Below are 12021 nucleotides of genomic sequence, written 5' to 3' on the forward strand. Positions count from 1 at the left end.
AGGTGTTTATCTTTGGTGTTTCCACACAAATCAGTGACGTGGAGCTTTAAACCTAATAAACCTCAGTGTTCCCACAAAGTATTTCATAATGCAGCAACTTGGCTTAAAAAACTTAATGTGCCATCATATTGATTTTATTTCGGGCGTTTTTATTTTTAAAGCTTAAGAGAAACAAATATTATGGCACGAAGTAAAGGTGAGAATATTTTTAAACTTTGGTGTTAAACGTTGCTTTTCTAATCGTACGCTGCCGGGGGCAAGAGCTACATGGAATCAGAGGTCTAGGAGCAAATCCACTCTGCCCTTCACCATCTGCTGCCCAGGGCCTGAGAGTCATCACCACCACTCAGCCCGGCTATGACATTACCAGGGGCTGGGTTCAAAATCCTGTCAAGGCTGCACTGCGTCTTCTGTCAGAGGAAAGCTATCATTACGTGTTGAAGCTTTATTTCTTCAACATTTGCTTTTCCCTCATGTTGGTGAATCTCCCTTTCTGCTTTCAATTCAACAATTAATTTTTGAAATAAGTAACACATACCCATGGTAGAAAATTCAAAATACAGAAGACTGAGAGGTAAGTCTCCACCACACCACTGTCCTCCAGCCTCTCAGTTTCCCTAAGTGGTACCATGTTAACCGGCTCCTTCTGGAATCCTTCCAGAGGCAGAGAGGCCTGTGCAGCGGGTCTACATTTACTCAGATCAGACCAGCATATGTACTGTGCAATACTCTCCTTTTTAACACTGTAGAGCATGTGACCTTTTTCCCATTGCGGTGGTAACTGTTTTACTCAGGTACGTGTAGAGCTGCCTCGTTCTTCAGAGCTGCATAGGATTTTTCTAACTTGCTGCCTATTGGTGGCTGTTTACACTGTCGTCAAGCCCTGGCCATTACAACAGTGAATTCCAGGTACACATACCATTGGGCACCCAGGCAGGTGCATTTGTAGGAGAAAAACCCCCAAAAGTGGAATTGCTGGGTCAAAGGCTGTGTGAATTTTAAATTGTGAGTTACTACCCAACTGTCCTCCCCAGAAGCTGAACCAATTCACACTCCCACAACTGGATGAGAAGGCCTTTTCCTCAAACCCTTGCCAATACAGCCTGATGGGTGCCAAAAAAAAATTTTTTTAAATTAAAAAATAAAGGTTTCCTGCATTTCACTGATTAGGCACTGATTGTTTTGCTTCTACTGCATCTTTTCATGTTTCTAGTGGTTGTGTCAGTTGAATTTCTTTCCTGGGAATGGTCTGGGGCCTTGGTGCATCTCTCCAATGGGTCACTGGCCTTTTCCTTATTGATTTTCAGGAGCTCTTGAGGAAAAGAGTTGTTTGTACCATGGGATGAAAGTATTTTTCCCAACCTGTCCTTGCATTTTATTTTTCCAAGAAGAAATTATATATAATTATGTGACTAAATTTATCAATCTTGTCTTTTACAACTTCTGGGTGTGGGAGCTACTAAATAGGCCTACTCCACTCCAAGATTATAAATATAATTGCCTATGCTTTTATCTGTTTTTCCTGGCATTATTGTTTTACATTAAAATCTGTTTTGATATAGGAAGAATAGCCCATAGTGGTTTTTTCCAACTGACTACCCAGTTGTCCCAATACCATTTATTGAACAATCCTCTGTCCCAATGATATGGAAATCCACCTTATATTCCACATTCTTTCCTATTTTAAAACCTCTCTCATCCACCTAAAGGAAGCCTTTTGGTACCTCCCAGTATTTCTGACTTGCAGTCCATTCCCATTAATCTTTCTTAAGAGTTTCTGTTTCTCACCTTAAAAGATCCACCTCTGGTGATGACAGCAAATGCCCTGATGGCACACTGCAGATAAACTGTATGGTTTATGAACAAAATAAATGGAGGGGGTTGGAGGAAAAATACACGGAACGTAAGATATGGACTATGGTTGGTACTAATACTTTGAAGATGTTCTTCCATAATTTGTTACAAATGTTTCACAGCAGTGCAAGGTATTGGTGGTGGGGTGATGCATGAGAGCCCTGTATGATGTTATGCATGTTTTTGTAGGTTCACAACTTTCACAACATACTTAGTGTTTATGCATAGTTCATGCATGCATGATAAACTTTAACGATTTTTTTAAATGAGAGATGAAAGGAAATCCAGCCCTGGATGCCAGCTGAGAAGCCACCGAGCCCCCACTAAGAAACCACGCCCCCTCCACCTCACCCCTCCTTTAGAAGCCGCTCTGAGTTCCCAGGAGGTGGAGAGGGTAAGTGAGCAGAGACAGGAGTATGGAGGCTCCTGGCGGGAAGACGCTAGCACCCGGCTCCCAGGAGCCCCAGGCCTTGGAGAAGACTGTGCTGCCTCCTGAGCTGCAATTGCAGAACCTGCATTTGCTCCTGGAGAGGAGGAAGGGCAGGGCTACACTGAATCACTTTGCTAAATGTCAGGAAAGATGATGCACATGCTACCCTCACCCACCTGAGACAAATGCCATTCCTGCTCCTGGGCACCTGCACAGAGGCTACCTGGGTCTGTTGGCACCCAGCCGGGGACACCAAACCCTGGGTGCTGCTTTCACCCATAAGCTCCTGGGCATTCCTAGTGCTCCCTGCGGGTCTCCTGTCCTACCCAGGAAACAGAGTCAGTTACAGCGAGTGCAGTACAGTTGAACTGCTAAGTGCACAACTCCAGGGTTGCGCTCGCTTCTGAGCTCAGTGGCACTGTCAGGGCCTCACAGCTCATCTTCCCCCCTGCGTTCTCAGCCTCAAGAAACTCAACAGGCCCAAGACTGAATTCACCAGATCCTCCCACAAATCTTGCTCCTCACTCTTAAATCTCATCCACAACCCAACACAGAAGTACGGGAGCTATCACTAACAGGAGGGTTGGAAAAAGCCCTGTGCTGTGTTTCAACCCCGCCTTTCTGCCCGCAGGGCCCTGGGCAGTGGGAGGCGTCCACCGGCCTGGAGAGAAGAGAAGTCATTACAGAAAGACGCGCAGAGGGCAGCCACTGGCCCGAGAGACCAGGCCGATGTCTTGAGCGAACTTCCAAGTTCTGTTAATCCTATTAGGTGTATCAAGGGCATAATATGAGGTTGGAGGAAAAAGGGTAAGATGCCATCCCGCCCCCTGGGCTCTGCGAATGGCAGGAAGAAGAAGGAAAGAAAAGCAGGAGGAGCCATCAGAATGAATGGGTGGGCTGCAGGGGAGTAGGGAGCGGGAAGGGGCTGCACTTCCAGAGTGGGGCAAAGGTCAGTGAGGGGGTGCAGCCACAAGGTGGACATCAACTTCCACTGAGTGGCCAGGCAGAGGGAAACCCTAAAATTTAGGCTTCTAGGGTCACCTGGGCTTCCCTTCCCATTATCCTCAAGGAAGCCCCAATCCATTTTAGGCAAAACCATTACATTTCTCTGCACATCCAAATAGTGGTGTGGACTAAAGCTTTGGCCCAATACACCTTTTATGGCCCTTAAATCCTGTCACTTTTACTTCTTTAATTAACAGTCTGCCAAATCGATCCTCATCGCACCTTCTCCACTCCTAAATTCAGGCTCCAACTGCCTTTGGCCCGAAGGGCTGCCATGAATTCTGTCCAGTTCCACCCCTCCAACCCGCCCTTTATCAGGGGCACCTTCCCAGCACCCAACGTGGTAGAGGCTTCCTCGGCGCAAAGGCGTTCGTTCTGCAGGACAAATGTCAGACGTTCAGCCCTGTTTAGGAGGCCCGAGTCTGGCTGCGGCTCCCTCTCTAGGCCTGTCCTCTCCCCCGCACCAGCGCACACCCACCCCGGTCTTGGGGCTCCGCGCACCCAGCTCTCCCTCCTCCCGCCGCCAACCACTCCCCTCTCGGTCCTCCCTCGTCCTGGGCTGGAGCCTCAGGCTCGTCTCAGAGCTCGGTGCCCGCGCTGGGCTTCCCGCGGCTTCGGGAGCAGGGTGCGGGGCTTGCCCTCAGGCGCTCTCGCGGCCGTCGCTGCACCGGGTGCGCAGGCCGCTCGTCAGGAGGGCAGAGGGAGGGCAGTGCCCGCCCAAGACGCGCGGGCACACGGCACCCCGCACCCCTGGCACTCCCCAGCCTCCCCTCCGTGCACGCTGTTGCCTTCTTCTGAACCGACCTCCTCACCAGGGCGCCTCCAGAATTCTGACCGTTCTTCAACGTGCATTTTCACCACCACCTTCCTGCCCCCTCGTGGGCGGCCTCGTTTCCACCACGCCTCCCTCAGACGGTGAGTGAAACCGGGACAGAGGGCAGCTTTGGGGAGCTCAGGGCCCAGCAGCGCCTGCATCTCGCAGACCGCCAGGCACGTCTGTGGGGTCCCCAGGCCCCTCTGTAAAAGCTAACAGGTGGCAGGATGGTTTGGTCCCTTGTGACGCCTCCTTAAACATGCACCCGGCACAGAAATGTCAGGGGAAGCACAGGCAAGGGGGTTTCCTGCAAGGCAGGCGACCTGGGCCTCGACCGTCCCCAACCCCGCCGCGCCACCTGCCCCCGCGCCGCCCCCGCGCCCGCTCACCTGTAGGCCCAGGGCGACACGCTGCGCAGGTTGGCGGGCGGCCGCAGGCGGCGGTCGGAGGGCCGGGCCCCCGCGGGGCAGCTCGCGTTGCGCGCCTGCTCGCGCGGGCCCAGCTGCAGCGCGTGGTGGAAGGCGCCGAGCACGCCGGCCACCAGCCGCCCGTAGAGCTGCTCCAGGAGCTCCTCCGGCCGCTCGGCGCAGCTCCGGGGCCGCGCGGGGCGCCGGCCGGCCCTCAGGGCGCCCGCGGGCAGCGCCAGCAGGAGGCCGGCCAGCAGCATCCAGGCCTGCGGCGACAGGCCGCGCTCAGCGCGCGGGCACCCGGCCTCCCGCCCGCGCCCGGGGGACCCTCGCAGGGCCGGGCCTGCGCGCCCCGCCCCCCCCCCCCAACCGAGGGGCCTCCCGCCCGGGTACCCCCGCGCCCCAGGGGCTGCACCTCCCCTCAGCCGAGCCCGGGCCGGGAGGTCCCCGCCCGCCCGCTCACCTCGGGCCGCCTCATGCCCACGGCCGGAGCCCGCCACGCGCGCCGCTCGTCCAGCGCCCGGGCCGCCCCGCGCCCGCACCAGCTGCTCCGGCTAGCGCCCCGAGCCGGCGGCCCCGCAGTCCCCGCGGGCTGCCCGGGGGCGGGCCCCGGCGCTCGGCTCCCCGGCCGCGCCCACCCGGGGGCGCCTCCCCCCGCCGCGCTGCGGCCCGCCTCGCTCGGCGCCACGCTGGCCCCGGGTCGGGAGGGGGGCGTGGGACCGGCGGCTCGGGGCTGGAGCCTCGGCACGGTTCTCGGCCGCCGTCCGTCTTTCGAGGCGTGTCGGTCTCTCCTCCTCGTTCCAAAGAACGTGCACGGAAGGCGGAGCGGCACGAGGTCGCTGCCCTGGGTGCTCGGAGAAGACGCGGGCCCGCCGCCTCCTGCCTGGGGGATTTAAAACAGTTTGCCGTTGTGAAAGCGCACTCACCAGCGACCAAGACAGCCCCTCCCTCCGAAAATACCTTCAGCTTAGCTATAAAATGTTAAAAGCACCGCACGCCGAGCGCTCCGAAGCCGCGTGGGCCCGCCCGGCGGGGAAGCTGGGGCTCCAGGGCCTGGAAGCGCACGTGCTGGGGACAGGAAGGAGGAGCGGGCGGGCTCTTCCCGCGGGCTCTGCTCTCCTGGCCGCCCAGGACCGAGACGGGACCGGCGAGCGAGGCTCCGCAGGGTCCCAGTGGGGCCCACAGAGCCAAGCAAAGGGGAAGCGGATTTCGACTCAGCGTGAAAGCATTTTCCTAGTAATTAAAGCTGTCGCCGAATGAGAACAGGTCGCCTGAGTAAAAAGACCTGTTAGACACGAAGAGTATCTCGATTTTTCACAAGGTGAGAGTAGGCCAGCTCTCCTTTCCCTTAAACACGCCTAAAATGATTCTTCTGTGCCTCTCTACCAAACGACTCTGAAAACCTGAAGTACCGTAGACGTTCCCCAGTTGGCGCCTTTAGTAACTCAATGGGCGGCACCTGCCCCGTTAGCCCAGTGTTGGAGAATTCCTATTCCATGAAACCACATTGCACGGAAGTGCCCAGGTCGTGTAAAACGAGCCTCATGCTCTGTGAGTTAATTAAAGGAGATAGACGGAGGAACTCTAGTATACTTTCAGAACAAAAGAAAACGTGCTCTTCTGTTTATTCTGCAATTAAATACTAAATGCCCACTAGGGGCTGGCAGATAGAGGGGGTCGTTTTAAGGCAGTCCTCCTTTGAAACTGAAAACGAGATCTGTACCAGCTGAGAAGCACCCTGTTATCTGAAAGGGTACGAAATATGTAATTTATGGCTCCTTAAATGGTTTGCAACTTTGGAATCTGACTGAAATGTAAAACACTGGTTAAACTACACTTCAGATAGAGTATAGAAAAGGGCACTTTTTACAAGCTTTTGATATTCTATAATTGAGTTTAGGAAGTATTTAATATATTGCTACAAATTCCACTGAAATCTCCAACTTAAACGAGGTAAAACCTGGAAATCTAATACTTACACGTTAAAAATCACCACCAGTTAACGCTGGCTTATAATGGAGCAGGCCTGTGGACTTCAGAGGTGGTAACTGTAAAGAAGCTAACGCTAGACTAGTCAACTGAATAGTAATTGAAGGGTGAATTCCACATGGTTGTCTCAAGGGAGAAAACCTTGAACAGTGGAAAAAAAAAGAATTTTACACCACCGGTGAGTAAACATTTGTTTTGGGGTCATAAAATACTTTATTTTCCCTGACTACTAGGTAAATTATTCATGTTCTTTGTTCCCTTTTCAGTAAAATAGGAATAAAGATATCAACACTCAAATACTGCCTTTTTTTAAAAAAAAGATTTATTTATTCATTTCTCTCCCCTTCCCCACCACCCCGGTTGTCTGTTCTCTGTGTCTATTTGCTGTGTCTTCTTTGTCTGCTTCTGTTGTCAGCGGCATGGGAATCTGTGTTTCTTTTTGTTGCGTCATCTTGTTGTGGCAGCTCTCCGTGTGTGCGCCGCCATTCCTGGGCAGGCTGCACTTTCTTTGGCGCTGGGCGGCTCTCCTTACGGGGCGCACTCCTTGCGCGTGGGGCTCCCTTACACGGAGGACACCCCTGTGTGGCAGGGCACTCCTTGCGCGCATCAGCACTGCGCATGGGCCAGCTCCACACGGGTCAAGGAGGCCCGGGGTTTGAATCGCGGACCTCCCATGTGGTAGATGGACGCCCTAACCACTGGGCCAAGTCCGCCTCCTACTGCTCATTTTTTATTTTTAAAATGTGGGCTTTCTGGGGGAGACACTATCATTACAATGGCTTCACAAGAAAACTTGATGGTGGAAGTGGATGTGGCTAAGCGACTGGGCTCCCTTCTACCATATGGGAAGTCCAGGATTTGATTCCCAGGGCCTTCTGGTAAAGGCAAGCTGGCGTGCGCAGGCCAAGTTAGCCAAAGTGGAGAGCTGGCGCAGCAAGATGATGCAACAAAAAGAGACACAGAAGAGAGATAATAAGAGACACAGCAGACCAGGGAACTGAGGTAGCGCAAGATATTGAGCACCTCTCTCCTACTCCGGAAGGTCCCAGGATTGGTTTCCGGTGCTGTCTAAAGAGAAGACAAGCAGTCTCAAAAGAACACACAGCAAATGCACACAGAGAGCAGACAATCGAGGGTGGGGGAGAGGGGAGTAAATAAATAAATCTTAAAAAAATAAAGAATACTTGAGGGGAGCGGGTGGGGCTCAAAGGGTTGAGTGCTTCCTTCCCACGTGCAAGGTCCCAGGTTCTGTCCCTGGTGCCTCCTAAAAAACAAAAACAAGCAAACAAACAAAAAAACAACTCAGGGGAGCCAAAAGAGCCAATGTGGTTCAGTGGTTGAGCACTGGCTTCCCACATAGGAGGTTTCAGGTTCTCAGTACCTCAAAAAAATTTTTTTTAATAAAAAAATATGTGATATTCTTATACCATCTTTTCATCTGTGAAGTGATATGAGAGTTTGAATTTGGTGAATCCAAAAAAAAAAAAAAGATTATGTTCTTAAACTAATCTATTCCTGTGGGTGTGGTACCCTTTGATTGCATTAGATTCGTTTTATTTTTTATTTTAAATTTTTTTAGCGTGTGCTTACTCTTGTCTATTTATTAAATTGTCTTTTTTTTTAAGGTAAATAGATCACAAAAAATGTTACATGAAAAAATATGAGAGGTTCTTCCATACCTCACACCCCACACCCCCACTTTTCCCACATCAACAACCTCTTTCATCATCGTGGGACATTCATTGCATTTGATGAATACATTTTGGAGCACTGCTGCACCACGTGGATTATAGTTTACATATAATCCATGTAAACTATATGGATTTACACTCTCCCCCAGTCCATTCAGTGGGTTATGGCAGGATATATAATGTCCAGCATCTGTCCCTGCAATATCATTTAGGACAACTCCAAGTCCCAAAAATGCCCCCACATCTCATCTTTTCTTCCTTCTCCCTGCCCTCAGCAACTACCGTGGCCACTTTCTCCAGATCAATGCTACAGTTTCCTCCATTACTAGTCACAATAGTTCTATAGTAGAATACCGGTAAATTCACTCTAATCCATATTTTATTCCTCCATCCTGTGATCCTTGGGATGGTGATGTCCACTCCGCCTCTATATCGATAGGGGCCTTAGATCCCACATGGTTGATGGATGCAATTCTCCTGCTTGGAGTTGTAGGCACTCTTGGAAACCTGGTGTGGTGGTTGACCATCTTCACCTACCTGATAGTCAACCTGTACAAGTCCAACAAACAGGAGAGGAGGAGCTGCAACTCAGCTGAGCCTCAGGGCCCAGCTGGCACATGGTCAGTCCAGAGATTGAAGTCTCCTGGGTATACACCAACTCCAGTGCCAACCACAGGTTCAGTAAAAGTGATGGAAGAGGCATGTGTAGAAAGGTCACATCTGAGTCCTACTCTATCACACTCAGGAACACAAATTCCAAAGTGGGGTCTACTGACAAGGCACTGAACTCTAGAGCTAGCTGCCCAGACTGTAGAACATGTGTGTCTCCATAGCCCTAAGGAGCACCAGTACCTGGGGTCGGATCTACTTTGGCTGTCTCTGGGATCCTGCTGAGGCATGTGTAAGTGCGACCCCACTGATGACCTCCCGACTTTTTTCTGAAGACTCTTAGCCATATAAACTCATTTGTCCTTACCATTTCCCCCTTTTATTCAAGGTCTTTTTCTAGTTGCATCACCAGTTAGTGATTGATAGTACTCCCTCAGTGTCAGGGAGGCTCATCCCTGGGAGTCATGGTGGGGGGAAGGTAATGCATTTACATGCTGAGTTTGGCATAGAGAGTGGCCACATTTGAGCAACATGGTGGCTCACAGGGGATAACTCTTAGGCACCTTGTAGCTCTAGGCCTAGCTCAAATTTCAGGCACAACGGCTCATAAGCACAGTCATCAGTATCAAGGGCTCATCATTGGAGCATCCTTCTTTGCTAGTCTTTGCCCTTGCACTTGGAGGATTGTTGCTGTTCCACTGGGGAATGTGACAGAGCACCCCTGGCTAGGAAATCAGCACTCTCTCAGTTGTCATTTGTAACTGTAACTACTATGAAAATATTCAACATATATCTGAACATTTTTATGTACCCTATATACATGCCCTGGAGAACTCCCTCCCAACCTAGTGTCCCCCATCCATAACACCCTTCACCAGCGTTCCTCCCCTGCAATAGTTGAACCCCTCTGTGGTCCAAAACTTCTTCAAAAATGAAGCCTAATATATTGCCAAATTCAATTAATAGGAAAATGAAATAGTAGTGATAGGTTTAAAGATTAGAAATAGAATGCATACTAATTTAGGAAAACTAAAGTAAAGTTAGATTCATTTTGGATCATTTGATTAGATTGCTTTTGATTGACCTACATCAGTGAGGCATGACTCAGGTTGGTTCTCTACCATCTTGCTGGGTCTTATATAAACAGAGACACAGAGAGACACACACAGAAAAAGGAAGCTGCCATTTTTGATCCTGTCATGTGAGAGAAGACTCTAGGATTGTTAGCAGCCAAAGCGTAAATGTGAAGCCCCCAAGAGACTGGTCCCACAGAGCAGCTAAAGGCTAAAGAGATGAACCATATACCTGATAGCCACAGCTGAACCTGGGAAGAAAGCAGAGCAGTCAAGACTGAGAGAGGAGGCCTGAAAATAGACAAGTCCAATGCCTGGTTGACCAGAGCTATGTTCTGGGAGATGGCGAATCTGGCGGGGAAGGCAGGGACCTTGGCAGAGGTGGGCCACCATCTTGCTTCAACCCATGGCAGGACCCCAGGATCACCAGCAGCTCACTTTGGTGAGAAAACATCTCTCCCAATACCTTGATTTGGACATTTCACAGTCTCGAAATTGCAAAGCTTTTACCCTAAATAAAATTCTAATTATAAAAGCTAACCCATTTCTGGTATTATGCATCAACAGCCCTTTGGCAAACTAAGAACAGGTGACACAGTGGCGACTATTAATTCTGAAAATTATTCAAGAAAATCTTTTCCACTGTCTCTCTTATTATCCTTTGATTATCTGGAAGTGAAAAAATTTACTTTCATTTGTTTAAATCCTCTATTTCCTTATTAGTTTTCTGTCTGGATGTTCTATCCATTGTTGAAAGTGTTATACTGAAGTCTCTATTTCTCTCAATTCTGTTGATGTTAGTTTCATATACTTTGGGTCTTTGTTGTTAGGTGCATATGTTTATAATTGTTACATCTTCAGGGCTGAATTGACTCTTTTATCAATATATAATGTCGGCGGCGGACTTGGCCCAGTGGTTAGGGCATCCATCTACCATATGGGAGGTCCGCGGTTCAAACCCCAGGCCTCCTTGACCCGTGTGGAGCTGGCCCATGCGCAGTGCTGATGCGCGCAAGGCGTGCCCTGCCAAGCAGGGTGTCCCACGCGTAGGGGAGCCCCACGTGCATGGAGTGCACCCCGTAAGGAGAGCCGCCCAGTGTGAAAGAAAGTGCAGCCTGCCCAGGAATGGTGCTGCACACACGGAGAGCTGCCACAACAAGATGACATGACAAAAAGAAACACAGATTCCCCGTGCCACGGACAAAGAAGACGCAGCAACTAGACACAGAGAACAGACAACCGGGGTGGGGGGGAAAGGGGAAAGAAATAAATAAATCTTAAAAAAAATATATATATATATAGATATATATATATAGATATATACTGTCTTTCTTTGTCTCTTGTACAAGTTTCTTACTTAAAGTCTATTTTGTCTCTTATCAGTCCTGTTTTAGCTTGCCAAAGGCCTGCTGATGCAAAGGACCAGAAATGTGTTGACTTTTATAAAGGGTAATTATCTAGGGTAAAAGCTTACAGTTCTAAGGTTGGGAAAAGTCCAATTCAAGTCATCATCAGTCTCACCACTTGTTGAAACAAGATTGTGGGTGATCTCTGTCTGGTCTCTGCCTTCACCTTCAGGCTGTACTGTCTCCAGGAGCTCAGTTGAGGGAAACCAGGCATAGGGCTTGTCTCTTACCTCTTCTCTCAGGCCTGGCTGCTCTGCTTTTTTCCCAAATTCAGCTGCAAGCTATCAGGCAAATGACTCATCTCTCCCTGGGACCTCAGCTGCTTGAGCCTCTCCTTTCTGTCACATGGCAGGATCAAAAATGGGAGAGCTCTGTTTACCTGTGTGTCTCTATTTTTTATCAGACCCAGCAAGAGGGCAGAGACTCAACCTGAGTCACACCTCACTGACACAGTCCAATTGAAAAGGTTGCTCACACACACATGAGTGGGCCAGCCCACAAACAAAATCTTTCTCTTTTTGGAACTCATATGACAATTTCAAACTGCCACACCACCACAGTTCTCATTTGATTACTATTTGCTTCTGATATTTTTTCTGTCCTTTCACTTTCAGCCTATTTAAATCTTGGATTGTGTCTCTTGTAAACAGCATATAGTTGGATCATGCTTTGTTATCCAGTCTGCCTTTTGCCTGCAGGATTTAATCCATTTAGACTAAAGAAATTACTGAAGAGGTACAACT

The 12021-nt window shown here is 49.9% G+C and overlaps 1 protein-coding gene across 1 annotated transcript in view; it reads right to left on the reverse strand.

Moving 5' to 3' along the window:
- IL17D (interleukin 17D) overlaps window positions 1-4770 on the reverse strand; it is a 36191-nt gene extending 31421 nt beyond the window's left edge. Inside the window, exon 1 of the mRNA XM_071208188.1 lies at window positions 4493-4770. Coding sequence (XP_071064289.1) covers window positions 4493-4770 — 278 coding nt within the window. The remainder of the gene's footprint in view (window positions 1-4492) is intronic.
- Between the last annotated feature and the right edge of the window lie 7251 nt (window positions 4771-12021).

This window comes from Dasypus novemcinctus, chromosome 15, assembly GCF_030445035.2.
Source record: "Dasypus novemcinctus isolate mDasNov1 chromosome 15, mDasNov1.1.hap2, whole genome shotgun sequence".
NCBI classification, from domain to species: Eukaryota; Metazoa; Chordata; class Mammalia; order Cingulata; family Dasypodidae; genus Dasypus; species Dasypus novemcinctus.